At 44.3% G+C, this 22,546-nt stretch overlaps 3 protein-coding genes and 1 long non-coding RNA gene across 5 annotated transcripts; 1 reads left to right on the top strand and 3 right to left on the bottom strand.

Annotated features, from left to right (window-relative positions):
- Positions 1 to 695: 695 nt before the first annotated feature.
- Positions 696 to 5,756, bottom strand: LOC117792360 (zinc finger CCCH domain-containing protein 14). Of its 2 annotated transcripts, none has more exons than XM_034632471.1 (5): positions 5,563 to 5,756; positions 5,243 to 5,468; positions 2,623 to 5,184; positions 1,406 to 1,675; positions 696 to 1,331 (listed from the first exon to the last, which is right to left on the bottom strand). In XM_034632471.1, exons 1-5 carry the CDS (start codon positions 5,602 to 5,604, stop codon positions 1,105 to 1,107), a joined length of 3,327 nt encoding a protein of 1,108 aa, XP_034488362.1. In that variant the 5' UTR covers positions 5,605 to 5,756; the 3' UTR covers positions 696 to 1,104. The 2 variants fall into 2 exon arrangements, with proteins under 2 accessions (XP_034488362.1, XP_034488361.1); XM_034632470.1 differs by having other exon boundaries at positions 2,623 to 5,187; positions 5,563 to 5,751.
- A 97-nt stretch (positions 5,757 to 5,853) lies between these two features.
- Positions 5,854 to 16,968, top strand: LOC117792358 (bromodomain and WD repeat-containing protein 3). The gene is made up of 15 exons (XM_034632467.1): positions 5,854 to 5,999; positions 6,247 to 6,305; positions 6,428 to 6,457; positions 6,907 to 6,966; positions 7,617 to 7,863; positions 7,925 to 8,732; positions 8,792 to 8,888; positions 8,951 to 9,265; positions 9,337 to 11,364; positions 12,315 to 12,574; positions 12,636 to 12,800; positions 12,862 to 13,135; positions 14,303 to 15,490; positions 15,592 to 15,775; positions 15,846 to 16,968. Exons 1-15 carry the CDS (start codon positions 5,957 to 5,959, stop codon positions 16,892 to 16,894), a joined length of 6,807 nt encoding a protein of 2,268 aa, XP_034488358.1. The 5' UTR covers positions 5,854 to 5,956; the 3' UTR covers positions 16,895 to 16,968.
- LOC117792361 lies at positions 6,185 to 6,891 on the bottom strand. The gene is made up of 2 exons (XR_004618166.1): positions 6,402 to 6,891; positions 6,185 to 6,339 (listed from the first exon to the last, which is right to left on the bottom strand). It is a non-coding gene; the product is annotated as an uncharacterized LOC117792361 (long non-coding RNA).
- A 254-nt stretch (positions 16,969 to 17,222) lies between the features above and the next one.
- LOC117792359 lies at positions 17,223 to 22,088 on the bottom strand. The gene is made up of 5 exons (XM_034632469.1): positions 21,920 to 22,088; positions 19,574 to 21,855; positions 18,006 to 19,501; positions 17,774 to 17,939; positions 17,223 to 17,706 (listed from the first exon to the last, which is right to left on the bottom strand). Exons 1-5 carry the CDS (start codon positions 21,998 to 22,000, stop codon positions 17,538 to 17,540), a joined length of 4,194 nt encoding a protein of 1,397 aa, XP_034488360.1. The 5' UTR covers positions 22,001 to 22,088; the 3' UTR covers positions 17,223 to 17,537.
- Between the last annotated feature and the right edge of the window lie 458 nt (positions 22,089 to 22,546).

Genomic DNA, 22,546 nt, shown 5'->3' with positions numbered 1-22,546 from the left:
ACCCTTAAATATAATTTACGAGTATTTTGTAAATAGATTTGTATGCCTTTTTAAAACTAAATTAGCTGAGCTAAACAAAATCCTATATAAATATATATAAAATCCTACATAACATATAGTATATTGCTATATGTACTTCTAACAGCTAATGTGGCCTTATACATCAAGCATGAGAACTAAGTGTACTTTAGGGTTAAGTAAATCAAATGTTTTGCTCTACATTTTTTAAGCATAAACTTAAGAGACTGTACTATATATATTGAATATTTCGACATTTTCAAAAACAAAAATAAAAATATATTATAATAATAAAAAATCATTAAAAATGTACTTTATGGAGGACAATTGATCAATCAAAAATGTGTTATTTAAAAAAACAGAAGTTAGTGATGTTAAAATACATCAAAATATTGACAACTCTTTTTTTGTGGAAACGATTTTAAACTATAACTCGATTTTTTGACGATTAATCGAGTTTATTAAATCGATTGTCAACCAATAGAAATCGGTTGGATGTTAATATTTTATTAGCGACTTTTGGGATAGTTTGTTTTAGGCATAAGTGCGATTATAAATGTGTTGAAGTTTAATGGAATACAATAACGATAATTCAATTGCTTTATAAGTTTCTTATCTAATTGCGGTTCTTTTATCAAATACTTCGATAAATTGTACAAATGAAACAAATTTAGGTATCCAATTCGTAGCAAGCTATTTGCTAAATTTATTCACTGACTTATTAATGACGATTACACTTTAAAATGTATACGAGGATGATTTTATGTTTTTTGTGTTTTTTTTTTTTTTTTTGTTTATATTAATGCAACAAATCTATTGACAACAGTTTATAATATTGTGTTGTTTTGTGTGTTTTCATCAGCTAATGCCTAGGAGTATAAAACATTAAATATGTAATTTGTAAGCAAATTAAATTGGCAAATTGTTGTAAACAAAATGCAAAACTCGGTTTGCATATAGTGATAAAAATGTTGTGAATAGTTGTAGGTTGTAGGTTTTTGTTGTTGTTGTTGAATATATAAATAGGATCATCATATGCAATTCGCTAAATAATAAATGCTAAAGAAAACGAGAAAGCATTTCTCATTAGCCCATTGAAGCGACCCATTTGAATTTGCTTTGCATTTCCGGATGATAAAATATGCACTCCAGCTTATTAATGCAATTCTTGCCATAACGACACGGTTTCGGATGATAGAACGTGCATCCGACCTTTGAGCAATTGGGATAATATTTGCACATTGTTGTTGCCGTTGTCGCTGTTGTCGGCGCCGATATCGATTTATAATTCTGCACAGGTATCACATGTGAGGCTAATCAAATATATAAATAAACAATTCAATTACTTTCATACCCAATTACTTCAAGTACTGTTCAAATTACTTACATAGTGGCGGCGCCGACAATTGCACGTGACTCAGATCACGATTAGCGCTATGTGCGAAGTTGCAATCAATGCTGATGCAGGCCAAATCAAACTTGCATTTGGGATGCGAGTACATACATTTGTCGGCAAATTTGCAATTGGGAAACGACTTGCAAGGCGCCGATGGATGATAGTATTCACAGAATTGTTTACTGCAATTCGGATGATATTTGCAGCGCTCCTTTGGCTTTGTCACCTTCAGAACTGTAGAGTCGACGGCAACTGCACTCACTAGAATAGAATTTAGAGTTATTAGTTAATCTAAATTTAAATTGTGTATAAAAGACAGGAAATTATTTACTTCATGATTTGAGACTGCTAATAAAAGTCATTAAATAATAAATCAAATTTTGAAAAATAGAGAAACTTTTTATTTAAATTTTTTAGCGGTTTAAAAATCCAGAAAAATTTTAAATAAAACTTGTTTTATAATTAGTTCATTTGATTTGAGACTTCGTTTAATAATTAATAAATATTTTAAAAGAAGCGGTTAAAAAATTAAAATAAAAATATTTATTTATAATTAGTTGATTTGAATTGGGAATTCATTAAATAATAAATGATATTTTTAAAGAATCGGTTAAAAAATTGAAATAAAACTAGTCGGAAAGGCTATAGTCGAGATACCGACCATAGGATACCCGTTACTGATTTCAATATACATAAAAGTACTTTAAAGAAATTACTTGTATTACTTTGAAAACATTAAATCGCCATAACTGCCGTTCCACTTGTCCGATCTTGATGCGATTCAGTGAAATAATAGATAATACTAATAGATAACGTTAATTACCACAAAAAAACTTATTATAACAAAAAGCGGGACGTGGCTTTAATTTGAAACAAACTGAATCTGCGTGGGGTATATAGAAATCGTGTGCCAAATTTGGTTGCTCTATCTCTTATAGTCTCTGAGATCCTTTTGTTCATACGGACAGACAGACAGACGGACAAACGGACAGACACACATGGCTACATCGACTCGGCTGTTGATGCTGAACAAGAATATATATATTTCTCCCTATATTTCCAACGAACACAATATTACTTTTTACTTATTTTTTAACTAACGGGTATAAATATTTATTTATATTGAATAGAACGAAGGTGTTTTGCTTTTGCTGCCTTGGTAACAATAAATTTCCAAATAAATATGCCATTTGTCTGGGTATACTTACATGCCGGAAGATTATCGTATTTCCTGTCCTCTGCAGTGCGTATCGAGATTCGGCGTCGCTCCGTGGATGAGTCACGCTCTTTGCTGCCGGAGCGGCGTTTCTTTTGTGACTGCAACTGCGACTGGAGCTGTGACTGTGACTGAAGCTGTGATTGGGACATTGGCTCCTCCTCCGGCTTCAGCTTGAAGCGTATGGGAGTGTGCTTGGTTTTAGCTGGCGCCTCTGCAGTTCCCGTTGTTGCCACAACTGAGGCTATTGTTGGCTTTTCATTGTCAATATCGCGTTTATCCAGATGCTTTGGAGGCAGTGGTGGCGTGGTCGAGCGATTTGCTTCCTCCAGCTGCACTTTAGTGTCCATCTTGACGTCATTGGAGGAGGACGAAGAAGCGGCCATGTTGTTGGAGCTGCTACTCAGTCGCTTTCTACTAGACACTCGCTTATGCATTACTCCGTGCAGCTGCTCATCATCGTCATCATCATCGGCATCGTTCTTGATAATTATCTTCTTGATCTCCTGCGTCTGGCGCAGCACCTCGCTGCGATGGAGACTACGCGATGGTTTTGGCGGCGGCGGCGGCGTATTGCTTGACGTGGATGGCGAGGAGCGGGATGAGCTGCGCGCCCGTTTCGATTTATTGCGTCTATTATTAGTATTGGTAGAGGAGGAGCAGGTCGTTGAGCTGGGCTCAGCATTCAGGAGCTGAGCGGTTGTCGAACTGGTTGAGGACACTTGCGGTGAGGGGGTGCGTTTGCGGGAACGCTTGCGATAGGCGGCGGCATTGCCCAGCGAATTGTCGCCATTCAGCGTGACCACAAACTGAGTCTTGGATACACCAGAGGAGCCAGCGCCCGAGATGATAGCTTTCTGCTCCACATGCATATCAATGTCCATGTCCACATTCTGCGCCAGCTGTGGCACATATGTCACATAGTCGCTAACGGACAAACTGGGCACATACTCCTCCTCCTCCTCCTCTTCCTCATCCTCGTCCTCAGCTGCATTGTGTATCTTTGGCAGCAGTTTAGCTTCAACAGGCGGTTCGCCCGATCGTCGCGCCCGTTTGCCATCCCGATGCAGCACATTAACAACTAATTCACGTCTGCTACGGCGGAACAACTCCTTGCCAGCTCCATTACCAGCTGTTGGCGCATTTGAGCGGCGTTTGCCCAGCGTGGAGCTTATAATCTCCGGCTCGTCGCTTCTCATTCGCTGCTTTGACGGCACAGCCACTGGCGGAGCTGGTGCCTTGGCCAAAATCGTGGATCGTTGGGCATCGGCAACGGCACGCAGCAGAAGATTCTTGCAGGCCTGTCGACGGGGTGAAACCGTTGGCCTTGGTTTGATCTTAATTACCGAATTGACTGGCTTATCCAGAATATCTTCGTCATCCGATGGCACTGGCGGCTTATTTACCGCCACAATAACACGCGATCCAATGCGATGCTTGTAGTTGTTCTCTGGACTGCGACTGCGACTTGGCGTGCGGCGACTGCGCAGCGTCTCTCGCTCTCTTTCTCGCTCTCGTTCCCGCCGGCGACTAGGCTGACTATCGCTGGCATTGCGTTGACTGCGTTCCCTGCCACGTTCCCGTTCCCGTTCCCGTTCACGTTCCACCTCCTTCTTCTTATTCTCCTCGTGCTGCTGCTCGCTGCGACGTCGATGCGCCGGAACGTACAGTTCCAGCTCCTTTTGCACGCGCTGTGGACGCTGCGGATCCGGCGGTGTTTGTGACTGTTGCTGCTGTAGTTGTTGTTGTTGTGCCGGCGGTTGCGGCTTGCTGCCTAGACGCTCATGAACTGATCGACGCTCCGTGCGCTCATCTATGATCAGTTCATGTGGGACCAGTGGCTTTGGTTTTGGTTTTTCTCTAGCTACCTCCAGTTCGGGTGTCCTATTGAACACAATGGGACTTTTGGCTTTGCGTGTGCTCAGATTACAGTTGTCAGATGCTGCTGCTGCTTTTGGCGTTGAGCTATGGCCAACAGATTCATCTGGCTCGTTAAGACTAAGCACGTCCTCCACATGCTGTTCGTCCACATCCTCATCCTCAGCTACATGCTCATCCGCATCCGCATCACTGTCATCATCCAGTTCGCCAATCTGGCGTAAATGCTGCTTGGCAGCGTAGATTTTTCGCTGTATTTCGGCCAACTCGGCCATATCCTTTTCGCGATTGCCACTGGTGGTTGTGGAGCTAATCTCGGACGTGGCTGGCAAGTCCGCATCCTTGGGAGCCTCCTCTGCAGCAGGCGGATCCACATCATTAGTTGATTTGCGTTTCTTTTTCTTAAGAATGAGCTCATCCTTTAGACTGGTGTCCACATCGAGCGTCTTTTTGGCTTTCTCCAGCAGCTCCTCGGCGAAGACATCCGTAATGGAACTAATTGCCGGCAAAGTGTCTACCGATCTTGTCGTCGCCTCTGAGTGCATCACTTCATCACCGGACTTTCTGTGCACCCTTTTGTCTCTTTTGTCTTTGCTCTTCTTGTCCTTATCCTTATCTTTATCCTTGTCCTTTGCTTTGGGCGCTTCGGATTGACGTGACTTTCGCTTCTTGCTGGCTGCTACAAATTTTATTGAAATAAACATATGTTTAGGGATTTGATGATGTGCACTCACCACTTGGCGCCGGCAACGTGACCTCCTGCAACTTTTGTAGCACTTCGTGCAGCCAGGTGACAAACAGATCCGTCTGATCGCCCAGGAAGAGATTCAGTTCGGCGTTCATCTGCTGTTTGGTGCGTTTGTTGGCCACCATGACCATCACGTAGTCGGGAAGCTCGTCGTCAATGAAGCCGGCAGAGCCGCCTGTGCCTAATTCCAGCAGTTTCGCCTTCACGGCGCTCTGTTCATCCAATAGAATTAAATAAATTAATTGTGAAATTGTGTTGATTACGAGTGCATTGATTTTTCGCAAAACAATAATGTGGAAAACTTACGCGCATCTTTTGACCAATTTCGCTGCCCAGATTGCAATCCATTTTGGCAATTGTGCTGGTGGTCAATTTGTGTGAGCAATCAAATTAAAAATTTCCTTGCTTTTGGTTTAATTGTTACAACACGGAACAGAAAAAAAAAACTTCAAAAAAATAATACTTTTTTTAGCAACTGCAGCACATTTTCAGTGTGACCAAATTTTGTGAAAAGAAAAATACAAAATTCGATTCGTTATGTTATTTAACATGAGTACTTTTCGGTTAGTCATTCACATGGAATTCGTAACGTAATAGGCCGAATGGCAACTAGTAGTGTGACAGAAGAAGAAGCTGAGAAAAGTATTTCAGGCGAATTTCAGTACGACAATTTTGTAATTTCGTAATAAAATGTGTTATAATGGAAAACAGGCAGCCCAGTTCAAGTGATGTGATAGTGCCAGGTGCGTTATATCCCCAAACATAACAGATCCACACAAATATGGCTGCCAAATGGCCCCAGTCCGAGAGGTACGCTACCCTCTCTGGCTGACTAGCTGGCCTCACTCAGCCTCAGTGCCCTGAGCCCGTGTGTGAGTGCAGAATCTGCGCGAATGGCCGAGCCGAAATAAATGCAATTTTATGATAATTATGTGCATTTGGCAAACAACTTGTTGCATTTAATGTGAACCGTAACTATTTCTTTTCCAGAATTGTACTTCTTAATATCCAAATTTTTGACTGCGGGCCCGCTGGAAGAGACAGCAAAGGTCGGTGATCGGGCGTTTTTAGTTGAGCGCCGCCCTGCAAAAAGAGCGCAATTTCATCGTTTGAATTTCGCTTTTGTTTACAAACATTTTACTAACCCAATTTCTCAAAATTCAATTTTCAGATATTGGTGAAAGAATTAGAACAAAAGAAGGTAAGCAGTGTGTATGTGTGTGTCTATCGGGCAAATCATTGCATTTGACAAGTTTGTCTTTATAAGGATTTTCCCCCCTTACTTTTTCCAATTTAAATGCAAAAACTCGCAAGCGTTTGTTTATATATTTTGTTTTGGTTTTCGTTGTTGTTGTCGTTGTTGTAACACAACCGGCAGCAGCCCACACCGTCCGCTTATTTCAGAGTTCAAAGCTATACTGAAACTGAATCGCACTACGGTGCGGAACAGCATGGGAGAAGTCCGTCTGTCTGTCCGTACCATCGTCTGTCCGCCTGTTTAATAAAAGTAGGTAAAAGAACAAAAAAAAAACCGAATTTGGCTCCCGGCTGTGGCGACGACGGCGACTGCGACGTCATTATTTCGATGCTCAGCAAGTGCAAGTGATAATAATAAATACATATGTATTCCGCTTCTTCCATCGCCTACAGGTATTGCCCCGACGCATCGACTGGCTGGGGAATGAGCATGACCAGACCTTTGCCGAGTTGGTGAGTTATTGTTGTTATGATTTTATTGTGTGTGTGTGTTCCCACAATTGTCATTCTAAGTGATTCGTGCTTGCATAATTGACATTTGTGTGCACATTTGACTCGTTTCGTTTTTACTTTGTGTGTTTGTTTGTGTCTTTGTGTGTTCGTGCGCGCATTTGTGACGTCACATGGCTATCGATTGCTTGCATACGCCTGTGTAGAACTATTATTTTTTTGTGCAATTAATTAAATGCAACAGCATAGAATAATTAATTAATTATTAATTTAATTTAATACAAAAGAAGGGGAAAATAACCAAAATTTATAGTAATTCGGTAAAAAGTTGCAAATTTTTTTTTGAATAATATAGCATTTTGATTCCAAATTTTTAAACAAAAAAAATTAAGTAAATAACAATTACTTAGTAATTTTAATAACAGTCATGCCCCTGGCGGCCGACATCTTGCTTTTACACATGCATACAAATGTGTACATGTGTGTATGTATTGCACGACAGCAGACCTTGGACAAAAGCCAACACATCACGCGGCTACATGTGTTAGAGCGAGACAATTATATGTAGTGTCGCAGAAAACAGCTACGCAGTGCGCAACAAAGCGCGATAAGTTATCGATAGCTGGCATTCGTTAATTTTGAAATGTTTGTAGGAAAAGAAGTACGCGCACATTGGGTCAAATCATCTATTAGAAATATGCAGTCGTCTTGGACCGTTGGTGGACAAGGAGCTGGCGCCAAGTGTGCCTGGCATAGATTCATTGCTTGGCACAGGCCGTCAAAATTTATTGCGTACGAAGGAAACCGTCTACAGGCATCGGACGCTGCGGGATTACTGTACAAGCCTCCATGGAATATCGCTGCCAGACTCGAGGCTTACCAAGCCCATACACAATCTAAGTGAGTATTGGTAATTTGCAAGCATAACAAAAATCATTATAGCAACAATCTATAATTTTAGCCAAGGTAATCTCTGGTCGGGAACACGGCGGTCTTGTGCGTCGCAAGTTGTTGGTGCCGACGGATCTCTATCGAAAGACGAAGCTGCTCCGTCGCACCGTGGGACATTTATCATCAGTGTATTGTGTACTCTTTGATCGGACTGGCCGTTACATAATCACCGGGGCCGATGATCTTCTAATCAAGATTTGGTCCGCTGCTGATGGCCGTCTGCTGGCTACTCTGCGTGGTGCTTCTGCGGAGATTACAGATATTGCCATTAATTTGGATAACACTATGCTGGCCGCCGGTTCAGTTGATCGCATATTGCGTGTTTGGGACATGCAGACGACTTCACCCATTGCTGTTCTTGCCGCGCACACGGGCATGATAACTTCTGTTAACTTTTGTCCATCGCCACGAAGCGATCTGAAATATTTGGTAACCACCAGCACAGATGGTTCGATTGCATTCTGGCAGTATTCGACACCACGAGGCCAAAAGATCACGTTCGCACCGAGGCCCACACAATACCACGAGAAGTTGCGTCCTGGCCAGGCGCAAATGATGTGCACCACTTTTTCGCCGGGAGGTGTCTTCTTGGCCGCCGGCTCTGCAGATCATCATGTGCGCGTCTACATGATGGCCGAAGATGGACCAAAGCGTATACTGGAAACGGAGGCTTACACCGATGCCGTGGACTCTGTACAATGGTCACATCGTGGCCTGCGCTTCATCTCAGGCAGCAAGGACGGCACTGCCCACATCTGGACCTTTGAGTCGCAGCAGTGGAAGAGCCTTAAACTGTGCATGACCGAACGCTTAGCTAGGTAACTAAACAGATTTTCTGATTTTAGAATCTTATCTAACTTTTATTGAATTCTTACAGTTGTCCAGAGCCGGAGGAAGGCAAAAAGTTAAAGGTTACTATGGTCGCTTGGGATGCCTCGGATCGTTATGTTATCACCGCAGTCAATGATTTTACAGTGTGTACATTCAGATTGATTCAAATGTCAACAGTTTATTTACTATTTGTATTAATTGACAGATCAAAATCTGGGATTCAAAGTCAGCAAAGTTGCATCGTGTGCTGCGTGGCCACAAGGATGAGCTCTATGTCCTTGAGTCAAATCCAAGGGATGAGCATGTCCTGCTGTCCGCTGGTCATGATGGCCAGGTATTTCTCTGGGACATTGAACAGGGCGTGGGCGTTGCCCAGTTCTTCAATGACATCGACGGCCAAGGTCATGGTAGTGTCTTTGATGCCAAATGGTCACCGGATGGCACAATGATTGCTGCCACAGATTCACACGGTCACATACTGATCTTTGGCCTTGGCATAGGCACCGAAAAGTACAAATTGGTAAGTGAACAAGCCTATTTCTTGGATTATCAGCAAAGTTATTAATTTTCCTTGGATTTCATTTAATTTAGCTGCCCACGGAGCTGTTCTTTCACACGGATTTTCGGCCGTTGCTACGTGATGCTCACCATCATGTGGTAGATGAGCAGACACAGATAATGCCGCATCTAATGCCTCCTCCATTTCTTGTCGACGCCGACGGCAATCCACATCCGACAAAGTATCAGCGCTTTGTGCCCGGTCGGGAAGCCTGCAGCGTGGATCAACTGATACCTAATCTCACAGTGGGCATCGATGGCATCGTAATCGAGGATAATGTGAATGCTCCGCCAAATGCTGTCCCTGTAGTTGCACCGTCTGTCGGAGCAGCAGCGGCAGGAGCAGCTCTTGGTGGACCTGGTACCAACTATTCCCATATTGATCGCATGATTGCTGCACTGGCCAATCGACAGGGCAACAATGCCGCCAATGCCAATGATACCGCAAATGCGAATCAGTCATTCGAACGTCTTATCATCCGACAAGGCCAGGGACAGGATCAATTGCCCGATTCAAACTCCACACGCAATGCCTCACAACGTGGCAATGTTCTGGGCGGACGTCGTTCCCTCACCGAGGGCACTCCACGTCCAAGCTGGGCTGCAGCACGTCCAGCGGCACCGCCGGCACCCGTGCCAGAGCAGCAAGCGCATGGTGAACCGGTTCCGGCCTTGCCTGCCCAGCAAACGTTGCCATTGAAGTTTGTGCGTCGTACCTACGTCCGCCCCATGAAGTACGCCCAATTGCAGAACCTCAAGCAGACCATATATTCGGCTGGGCAGTACGAGATGCAGGAATATAAGCGAGAGATGCGACGTCGTCCCATCATGATTAATACGGCCAGTGCAGCGTCGGCTCAGCTGGCGGGAATAGGCAGGCAACGCAATACAAGATCCAATGGCGCTGGACGGCCAGGACGTCGACGTGGTGCTCAGGCGGGACAACAGCAGCAGCAGCAGCAGGGAGCACAGCCTGCCTATCGTACACGTGCCGTCCGAGATCAAGAGGAGCTCTACGATGACCCAGCGGCGCCCAATGTGCACGAAGAGGAGGAAGAGGACATTAGCAGCAACAGCTCGGGTGACACTAGCTACTCGAATGTTGAAGAGAATCTGGAAGACAGCAGCGAAGAGTCGGAGACAGATAGTTCCGATTATTCAGATTGGGTGGCGGATACACCTGGACCAAATCTTGAGCCACCGAAACGATCCAAACGTAAACCATTGTCTCGCCGTCGTACAATCAGCGAGGACAGCAGTGATGACGCTGCCACCGGTCAGGCAGCTGCAACCAGCAAAAAGCGTGGACGCAAGCGTGTGCTCATCCCACCAACGGCACCAAATGGCGAAATCCCAGAGCTATATCGTCCGGCCGAGTGGCTGTCGGAGGTGATACCCCGCAAGGCACCCTACTATCCGCAAATGGGCGATGAGATTGTCTACTTTCGGCAGGGTCATCAGCGTTATCTCGAGGCAGTGCGTGTTAAAAAGGTCTACAAACTGTCGCACAGCTCGGAGCCTTGGAATTTCCGAACCCTGCGCGATCATGAGCTGGTGCGCGTGATTGGCATCAAGTATGAGATTCGTCCGCCTCGTTTATGCTGCCTCAAGCTGGCGATCATCGATGAGGACGGTAACATGACGGGCACCACATTCAAGATCAAGTACCATGATATGCCCGATGTCCTCGACTTTTTGGTATTGCGCCAGACCTTTGATCTGGCCGTGCAGCGCAACTGGAGCATTGGCGATCGTTTTCGTTGTATGATCGGTGACGGTTGGTGGATGGGTCAGATTGAATCTCGACATGCACTAAGCGCCGATTTCCCCGACTCGTTCTTCATGTGTTTCCGTGTCCGCTGGGATAACGGCGAGTACGAATACATGAGTCCCTGGGATATGGAGCCCATCGATGAACAGCGGCTACCCGATGAAGTTGGCGGCGCTGTGCCCGTGCTGCCCGAGGAAATACGCGCCACTTTATATCAGCCCAAGTCCGAGGAGTGGCATCGCGGTGATCGCGACGGCACCTGTCGACGCATCATCAATGGACTCGAGCAGGTAATGGCTAGAAATATATTTCAATTAACTGATTTTCTTAAGTTGGCATATTACCCAGATATTTTTTGTCGACTGTAGCAGCTTTATTTTTTTATTTACATATTTTACTGCATTTAATTTTATTATTTATTATTTTTATTACTTGGATATTCAAAATTGGATAAGATGTGATTAAGATGTCTAAAATATAAATTAAATATTTTTGGCTATTTAGTTAATTTTATATAATGCTTTTCGTGCTCAACTTGAACGGAGACTAACCGTTTTATTAAAACAAAAGCAAGGAACCCCTTTACCCTGCCTACTATTTAATTCGATAGGCAGAACAAGGGACTGCAAATAATAGTTTTAAAACACTTTGAAAAAACTGACAGTACAAATTTTCATAAAAAAATTGAAAAATAAATATTGTTTTCGATTTTTATTATAAAAAATTTTAAATAATAATTCAATTAATTAATTTCAATTTTTATTATAATAATAAAAACTGAAGAAAAAAAAAATACAGTGTAAGTGTCAATACCTTAAACATCCTTAATATACGTCCTTTAAGGTCGTGTAATGTATCATATGAAAAGTATTGAATCACACATTAATATTTTTAGATTTTTGAAATACGCCACTTGGTTCAAAGAATATTTACATTCAATTTTTATTCAATTGTTATTTTTCAATATGTATAATAGAAATTGATAAAACATTTTTGTATTTGATTTTTACAATAAAAATTTAAATAAATAATTATTTTTAGTTTTTAAATTAAAAATTTAAATTAATAATTATTTTTAATTTTTAAAATAAATATTGAAATTAATAGTTATTTTCCAACTTTTTTATAAAAATCAAATAATAGTTATTTTAAAATTTTTATTTTAAAAATTATAACTGTTACGGTCCCTGATCAGAACATAAATATGCATTAATTACATTAATTAAACATCTTGTTTCAGGTGATGCGTCTATCAATTGCGGAGCATTTTTTGGCCCCCGTCGACTTGAATATTTATCCGGACTACGCCTATCTGATTGAATATCCCATCGATTTAACAACGGTCAAGTCACGGTTTGAAAATCACTTCTATCGTCGCATCACCTCAGCCCAGTTTGATGTACGTTATCTGGCCACCAATGCGGAACAGTATAATCGCCGACACACGAGCATTGTGAAGCATGCGCGGATTGTGACCGATCTGTGTTTGCGGATCATAAGGTAAATTTAACTAGTTAATATTGTACGCAATTATTAATAATATATTCTATATACTCAATAGGGAAGCGGATGAAATAGATGTGGCTGCTGTTTATCATCAATTGGTGGACGTATATCATTCATCCGAGTCGGAGAACGAAGTCGATTCGGATGTTGTGCCATCGACCAGCACTGGACCAACCACCTCAGCAGCAGCTGCCCGTCAACGTGTTTCGTCAACACGCCGGTAAGCTTTCGGCTATAGCGTATTCTATGTGGATCCTCTAAAGAATTCATATTGTTTGCAGCTCGAATCGTATTCGCTCGGATGGCGATTGGCGCTCCGATTGCCGGCAACTATTGGATATGATGTGGCAACGGCCGGATTCGTTGCCATTTCGTGAGCCAGTCGATACGATTGAGTTTCCTGATTATTTGGAAATCATTGCCACACCAATGGATCTGCGTACGGTGAAAGAGGATCTGCTGGGTGGAAACTATGATGATCCATTAGATTTTGCCAAGGATGTCCGTCTCATATTTCTGAATTCGAAGAACTACAATACCAACAAGCGTTCACGGGTGAGTCCACTGGCCAGATCTGGCTGGCTACTGCTGCAGATCGTCATTTATTCCAAACCAATGCCAATTGTGCATCTCTATTGCCATTGTCATTGCTGTTAATCTTACTGTGATTTTCTTGTTGCTTTCTTTTTGCCATTGTTAATTCCATTATGTGTAAATTGACCTAAATAATACTTGAAATGGAAGGATAAATTTAAAATTAAAAGATAACAAGAATGTGCCCTTGCAGAGCCCTGTTTAATTCAAAATAACAAATACACTATTTGATAGATTTTTTGAGAGGTCTTGATAATCAAAAGTTTTCAACGTTTTCATCACTTTAATACTAAAGTTATTTTAATATCCTCTGCAAGGGAATAAAAAGGCTATTATTAAAAAGTTGAAAAAAATGTATATATTTTTTCTACATCTACTACTTTTATTATTATTTTAAATGATATTGATATTTTTGTTTTATTGTTTTCGGATTCTTTCTTTACCTTAATTTCTTATACAAGTTTTTAAAGTCGTAAATTTTGGCATTTTAATAATGATTTATTCTATTCCCTTTAAGATATATTTTTAATTGCTGAGAGGAAATGTTTATTAGCAGACTGTATTGATTTTATTTTTTAACAAAGTCGATATTTCCCATAAAGATAACTTAATGTGCTCAGTCTCAATACATCCCATATTCGTTTTAGAATATTTATTACATTTGTTCTGTGAATAATTTGTTGAACTTGTTTGGATTTGGTTGGTTTATTTCGTAATATTTGTTTGGAGTAAGCCGTAGCTATTTTTATTTGTCTCTCTTCTTACCGATTTCCCCGCACCGCTAACATCCTTCCGCCACACTAGTTCACACACAGCAGCTCATCTCTTGTTAACGTTTCTTTTGCATTTTGTTAACATGCCTTCAAACTTCAAATTAACCAACCACCCAACTCATAAACCATCAAACGAATCACTCGAATATCAATCAAAATCCATCAAATATTTCGAACAAAACCAAATGAATGACGATCCGTGACAATCAATCAACTAAAATAGGATAACTTAGCGGTAAGGTTGCTTTTGGACTACTACAACAAGTTCCAAATACACAACACACACTTTTAATAATATTTCCAATTCAAGTTGTCAATATTATTTAACTAATTATTTCAATTGCTTGCCTTGCAGATTTATGCAATGACGCTGCGATTGAGTGCACTCTTTGAGTCACACATCAAGAAGGTGGTTACCAACTGGAAGGCAGCGCGGAGACGCGCCAACAAGAATAAGTCCGGTAGCAGCGGACGGGGATCGAGTAGTCCGAGCAAGCGTACGCCAACGGAACGCACAACACGGCGTACTCAGAAGCCGCCGGGTGCTGCTGCCAGAAGATTGGAAGCGCATAGTAGCGATGATGATGAAGATGATGACGACGATGATGATGATGATGACGATGTGGTGGGGGAGCAGCAGGCGGCGCGAGGCACTCAACGTGGCGGCAGGCGTCGCAATGGCGTTGCCGTTGTGCCAAGCAATTCCGGCTCCAATCGTGTTACATCCTCATCCTCGAATGCACAGCAGCGTCGCCACGAGAGCAGCAGTAATTCGGAGAGCGAAGACGAGGAGGAGGAAGAGGAAACCACATCAGATGCAAGCACCGACGAGAACGAGGATGATGAGGCGCACTCGAATGCCAGTTCGCCACTGCAGCCACGTCGTCGTCGTGGTGGTCGACAGACAGCGCGCCAGCGGGTCAGTGATGATGAATCCAATGCCAATGACTCCGAAGAGAGCTATAATCCCAACGAGCGGCGACGACGACGTGGCGCAGGTGGCGGCAACAAGCGCAAGACCAAAAGCCAGCGACGACACTCTAACAAACGGCATCGAGGAGGCGAAGCGTCTGGTCAGCCTGGTGGTAGTCGTGGTGCAGTTGGGCCGCCACCCCGTCGCACCCGTCGTTTGCTGGGCAGCTCTGAGGATGATCATCGGACGGAATCTCATTCCCATCACGATGAAAGCACTCAGGACAGCAATACGCCGCGCAAGAGAGGTCGCCAAACTAAAGTCAAGAGCTCAACGGCCATTGGCAATGGAGCTAGCACCAGTGCAGCTGGTGGTGCAGCTACAGGCAGCGCCATCCTCGAGAGTCCCTCCCGCAACACGCGTGCCAATGGCGGGCGACCTCAGAATGCAGCTGAGAATGATCACAGCTATCATCTGCCCGTGCGCAATGGACGCATCATTGAGTCTGATACGGATTCGCATGGACCAACTGGGCGACCCACAAGGCAGAGCGCCAAACGGGCGCTCATGGATTGGGCACGCGGCAGTGATATCGAGGAGGAGGACGAAGAAAGCGAAGAGGCCGAAGAGGTGAGTGTTATTGTTAGTTATCCCACTAAATTGCATCGAGATGGGTTAAATTAACAAATAAACATTCAATTGTTTCGTTATATAATGTGTCTTCTGTTTAGATTCTACCCACACCCACAAACGATGATATGCCGTCGACTAGTCGAGCTGCCCTTGGTCTGGCGGGTGGCACTGCATCCTCATCTCGGCAGCTGCGCACGAATCGTAATACTGTTGTCCCTGCTGCCGCGGAGAGTGAGGACGACGATGACAGTGATAATGAGCCGTTGGCCAACAACCAGCAAAGTGAGTTATCTTAGCTGTTGTGCATCTCTTGATTGTAGGATTGACATCACTCTTTGCTTTTTCGTTATAGAAACTGCCTCTATGAAAACTAGCACACCAGCTCCACATCCGCTGTCATTGCGACGCCGGGTTGCGTCGCCGCAGCCGCCGCCACGTAGCATGCATATGACACGCTCGCATGCCACGTCGACGACTAGTAACTCCAGCCAACAGGAGGCTCCAATGGCCGCCCATGATCACAATTATCTGGGCAGTGAATCGGCGGTTGCTTCGCGTGCTCCTCGTCGCATGCTGTCACGCCACCAGCGTAATGCGGATGAACTGGACACGAGCCTTGATCCGTTGAACAACTCGCGTCTGTTGGCTGTCATATCCAATCCCAGGCGTCCCACCTCCACAACAAATAATGTAACAACGCGTCGACTACGTACCCGCGCCAGTCAGGAGCTTTCCCAAGGGGAGGAGGATGACGAGCCAGCCGAAGAATTGCCAGATGAAGAGGAAGCCGCTGCCTCCGATGAAGGCACAGATGGTGGCTCCAGTTCACAGCCCAGCAACGAGGATGACGAGGAGGAAGCAACTGCCACAGATTCGGAAGACAATCAGCCACTAACCAGTTACGTTTCACCCAGTAATGGACGCACGCGGCGTAAAACCAAAACGTCATCCTCGTCGGCAGCAACGGCATCCCAAGGACGCGAGCAACGGCAAAGTCGTCGTGGTCGTGCAACATCGGACAACTCAATTGGCAACGACGACGACGATGAGGATTACGAGGCACCACGTGCTCGTTCCAATCGCCTGCGAAGCAATCAGCGCAGCGGTCGCAATATGAAACGTCCGCTCTACAATGAACAATCGGATGAGGAGGACCAACAACAGACCCACAGTCAGCGCAAGCGAATGCGCAACGGCGACGCTCATACTGCCACCAACAACAACAATAGCAATAACAACACCAACGCCAACAGTCACAGCTCACAGGAACGTGAGCAACCGGCAATGGGCGAGGAAGGTGGCAGCTCTACGGCGGACAGCGATGATCAGCTGGTGAGCGTCAGCAGCCGTGGACGTGTTCGCAAGATATCAGCCAAGGCGCGCGGCATATTTAAGGATTGAATTTTGGGCGTCTGGCTGCGCTGCGCTCAAGACTGTTTTATGTATAAATTAATTATAATCGCATGAGCAAATAATATTTTCTTGAATTTGCTTCTTATTATTGATTAATGTGTAAGAAATAACTCATTGTCATTGTAATTCGTCAGGTGTCCTGTCCACACTCACCCCACGTCCACACACACAAATACACCCAGACACACCCACACATACACACACACTCTAGGCTTAAGTAAATTGTGTTTTCATGTGTAACCATATTCATTATATATATATAATAACTATAACACATCCCCAACAAACATTCATGTATCTTTCGAAAAAGTTTCAGTTTTTTCTATTGTGTAGCACACGTTCTGCGAAGTTGCCGCTACATTTATCCATGTAGACGGAAACCGTAGCGTGGCCGCAACAAAATTGTATGTATTTCTATATATATATATTACACACATATACTATTTAAAAAGTAGCATCCAAGAATCACACACTTCATTTAAATATAGATTATATAGAATAAAGTATCAACAAAACTAAAACAGATCTACAGTATTTTCCAAATAGTTTTGTTATTTGTAAGCGGGATTCTCTACTTGGATTATACGCTATGAACTTAAGTGATTCTCAACTTTTTAGATTGTCAAATCGCTTATTTGGGCGCTTTATTTTGACTCTGTACGTATTGCTCCGCCAGCTGTTTAACCCTTGCCGCATTCATCTCCGTGCCGTGTTTCTGCTCAAAGTCCAGATACTTTTTGTAAATGACGAGCATTTTATCTGGTTGTAGTTTCTGCAACACCGCACGCTCCAGGACATTTCTATAAATGGAAAGGAGTAAAGTGATGAGTGATGGATGCATTAGTCGAGTAAGGAGTGTCTACGCACCTGGCGGATTCAATGAGTCCACATTTGATAAGCATATCAACGTACAACACCCAGATGTCAATTCGTTTTGGATACGATGTGACAATGTCATCAAGGAGAGTTTGGGCCATCGCGTTGTCATTGTGCTGGGCGTAAAGTTTGGCAAAGGCAACAATGCAATTGATGTCTGTAAATAAAATAGTATTGTAATTGAAATTACTAACATCTATTATAATTTTCGATAGAAACTTACGTTGATTCTTGGGCAGAACGCCAAGTGCTCGCTGTAGTGTTGGCTGCACCCGATCGGTCATGCCCATCCAGAAGTAGGCATCAGCAGACACCCGCCAGACCTGCAGTTCCGTTCGGAATTTGCGCGTTATCAGATTAATTGTATTTATCAGACGCTCCTTGAGATTGTGCGATTTGAGCACTTCAACGAGGCTTAGATACGTTTCCAGTGGATCGTTGTGGTTGAGTGCCTCCTTTAGCACCTCGTCGAAATTGGATGAATTGTAGCTAAGCTCCAGGTTGATGAGTGCAGTCCACATGTTACGCAGCTCCTTGGTCTCACGGAACGTAATCGTTTTGATGGCACGTCGTGCAATTTCCCGTGCCTTGTCAATCTCTGTGTTTGATAGAAGGAAGCTCATGTACTGTATCCAGGATTTGCTGCTGTTGGGCTCTGACAGCACCAGGCGTTCGAACTGATCAATGGTTTCTGGTCGCTGATTGGGATCTGCATTGCGCTCTTCGATCTCACGTAAACGCTGCTCCTCCTTGACTTCTGCCTTGGCCTTTTCCTTGGCACTCATCCGTTTCTTTTTACTGGCACTGGTCTCATTCGCTTCTGCAGCTGCATCGTCCTCATCCTCATCGCTGGATTCTTTCTCTTGTCGCTTGCCATTCAATGCACTGAGGTCTGTATCCCAGAAACTGGAGATACCAGGAAGGCGTGCCTTTGCAGTCGCTTCGTCGACTGCATTGGGTTTCTGATTATTCGCCTTTGAAGGCTTCTTGTCCTCGAAGAAGAGCTGACCATTAGCCTTCTTTCCATTTTGCAAAGGCAAGGCTTTTACTTTTTTACCATTGATATCCTTAGTTGGCGGATTGGACTCCAGTTTGGCCTTCTTTGGCTTGACGGCCTCTCTCTCATCTTCGACAATGGCAGGACGTTTGACACCCTTCCACAACTTCCACACGGTCTCGGGCACGGCAATGGGCAACTTGTCGTGAATGAAGGCCAGGTTACAAAAGTCGCCCTGTCGCAATGAAGCACTGGCGGAGTTCTCCACATCATTGGGATGCAAACGGAGCGGACAAAATACCAACGGATTGGTGCCACCTTTCTTCAATGAACACACCACAATGCTGTCCAGCTTGAGCAGCACCTTGGCCTTCATGCCCGACTTGGCCACTAAGTTTGGAGGCAACTCGTTGTTGCTGCTGCTAATGTGCTCAATATCCCGCTTCTTGTTGCTAATCAGCAGCATATCGTTGGCATAGTCGATCCACAAGATGACAGCTGGCTGTTTGCTGCCCACCTCGGGAGCAGCTCCTGTTCCCACCAAGCTGTTAACCATCAGCCCAGTAATTGTTGTGTCACCATCCACAGTGTAGACCCAATCATTGGTCGTCGGATTGATGCCCTTAAATAGAACATTAACCGTGTCGCCAACCGTGAACTTGGCAATGGCTGCGGACATCATTTTAAGAGTTCGCTTAATCTGCGACACTTCATCAAGGTAGCTGCAGAAAAGGAATGCCAGTAATTAGTTAGTATTCCAATTCAATTTAATTCAATTCCTTTGATGTACCTACCTCTCTACCAGTTTAGCTGTGTCCGTGAGCTGGCCACTCCAGACATCTGTCAATTTGGCGGACACGGTCAGCGTTTTGGTTTCCACCTCCTTGCTGAGCACCTTAACGTACAGCAGCTGATCCGGCTCCAGCAGGACAGGGACGCCACGCACCGTGCTCAGGCACAACATCTTGATGTGCAACTTGACCAGCTTGTTGTAGTTCCTCACAGGCAGCAGCAGCTCCACAATCTGCTCGCTGGCATGCTTCACATGGGCGCGTAGAACGTCGCCCACTTGGACAGTTTGCCAATCCTTTGTTATATTCTCCGAGAAATAGGAAACTTCGCGCAGACTGAAGATGTTTTGCAAGATGCAGGCGGCATCCGTGTGTGTGCCGACGGGATGAATGCGTTTCTGTGCAGATTGCAGATCCACGTAATCCGAGAGCAAGCGAAGTGGAACCAGACCAACAAACTCTTCAGTTTGTGGCTCATCCTCTGCTTGTGACTCATCAAAGTCATCGCTGGCAAATGTGATTTTAACTTCCAGACCGGAGTCCAACGCATTTGTCACTTCCACGGGACATATTTCACCCAGCTGGAACTTGTCCTCGGGCAACGTGAGGAGCACCTGTTCCACGTTGCGACCGGCAATGCGAAATTTGGTTGTTTGACCTTCGAAAAAGGAGTTCTCCATCATTCCGTTGACACGTTGCTTGTGCAGGACTCCCTTGATGCCGTTGCAAAACTTCACCAGCACAAAGTTGGACTCGCACTTGACCACGCTGCCGGTATAGACCTTGCCGGCTTGAGCCGCTTCCAACGTGGTCAGCAGCTTGACGCCCTTGCTCAAATACTCGCTGCGATTGCTCAGGTAGCAAATCTTTCGGTCCACGGATATATCAAGGACACGACAGCGCAGACGTTGTCCCACCTCGTAGCGTATATTCGGTGCCAGATGCAGTTGCTCAATGATGCCGTTCACCTTGCCAATCTTAACGCAATAGCCGCCAATCTTCGACTCCGACTTGACAATGCGAGCGGAAACGATGTCACCGGCATGAAGATCCTCCAGCGTGTACTGCTTCTCGTTCAGCACATTGGGATCGTCACTGCAGTAGTAGAGCGCCTCGACGACATCATATCCGAGCACACGGACACTGTGTTTGCTCTTGCGCGTGTATTTGGATAGCACCACATCCTGATCGTAGTTGCCCTTGAAGTTGGACTTGATGGACCCATATGAAATGAGACCCTTGTATTTCTGGTTGAGCAGCAGTACGATTCCTCCGGTACCATGTCGCAATACACGTGCCTTCTCCACAATGCTTCCCTTTCGAAGCAATTGCTCCTCGTCGGCTCCTTCCTCCTTCTCCTGCCTCTCAGCTGTGACACTGATGTCCAGGTTAAATGTCAAGTACACTAGCTTCGTGAGGGGCATCACATAGAGCACACGTGCCAGGTACTCCTCGTTAATCTCGTAATCCTTTGGTGTATGCAAAGCCTCGCCCAAATGATGCTCATTGATGTAACCGCGAAAAGATTCGTTCATGATGTTGCCCTCCAGTCCATTCTTAAGCTGTTTCGTCACCTTGAACTTGACAATGCTGCCGGGAAGTATGTAGTCCAGATTTGTTTCATTTTTACTCTTAATCTTCAGTTGATCCTGTTCCACTTTGACACACTGGCAGGTACTCTGATCTGCATTATGCTGAATCTGCTTGACTTTCAGAAATATCAACTCTCCGACATGATGCTTCTCGGCAGCCTCTGCATTGGCCATAAAAGCATGGAGTCCCTCAATGCCCGTCTCAATGATGCAGCCGTGCTCCTGGATCTCTTCAATGGCACCCGAAAAGATGAAGCCCTTCTTGATGTTTGTGTGCCTTAAGCTGCTATTCACATCCGACGGCTTGAGGGTCAGCACTAGCGATGTGCGATTCTTTTCCAGGTTCTCGGTTTTGGTGGCGCGTCCATAGACAATGCGGCCAACGCTGAACAGCTCGGACAGACCACGATATTCACTGCTGTCGCCGGCCATATACGACTGAGCCACACGTGCGTACGCGTCCGAAATGTCGGACACTAGAGCACGTGCCGTCATGCGACCTGGCAGCGCAATCTGCAGCGAGGTGGCGTCCGCATCCTTGACGACGCCCATCACCAGCATATGCTCTTGGAGTGTATCAAATGTGAGCGTTTCCGCGGAGAACACTTGCAGCTGCTCATTGTTTTCCGTGTCTGTTTGTTTCTCTTTCGGTTTCTGCACTTTCTTTACCTTTTTCTGGGTAGCTCCAAAAACCTGCAGTAAAAAAAAACACAAGTGTCGTATATTTTATTGCGTTAAATTCTTAAGATTTACTTACGATATTTGCAGTGATGTTTTCACCATTTGTTTGTAAATTAGCTGTTCCGCCACGCGGAAAACTCTTTTCGTTGGAAATCATTTTAAACAATATTTAAAAACTCTCAAATAATTTAAATAACACCGCAACAACGTGCAGCGTACACGTGCTGGCCACAACTGTTGCCAACTTAGCTATTTTATAGCTAGTTTTGGCTATTTTCAGAGTTCGTTTACTAAAAAAATTTCAAAATTACTATTAGCTGGAAATCTGGCTACTTAAATATATTTTCTGCTAAGTTTTGCTATTCAAATTTTTGGTAAAACTGTGCAAAAGTGCTCACAAAAACAAATTTAGATGCTTCCCAGCCAGTAACGGCTTTTGTTCCCCTAAAAATTAGACAGCACTGGTGTGGAAGGTTGCAGCCCGGTCCAAATGCTGCCACCCTGCAAAATTTTTTGAAATTGGAATTGCGATGGATCCAAATTTGTTTTTGCTTACGTTTTAAAGAAATATTTAAAGCAAAAAAATAACCGAATATATATTTAAAACAGACATATTTTCATCCAAAAGCAATTTTCAAATATTTGTAGCAGCCGAACTCCATAAATAGCCAGCACTAGCTACAAAAAAGCTAAGTTGGCAGCA

The sequence above is a fragment of the Drosophila innubila genome, assembly GCF_004354385.1.
Source record: "Drosophila innubila isolate TH190305 chromosome 3R unlocalized genomic scaffold, UK_Dinn_1.0 2_E_3R, whole genome shotgun sequence".
NCBI classification, from domain to species: Eukaryota; Metazoa; Arthropoda; class Insecta; order Diptera; family Drosophilidae; genus Drosophila; species Drosophila innubila.
Note: the sequence above shows the minus strand (reverse complement) of the source record. Positions and strands in the feature narration are given on the sequence as shown.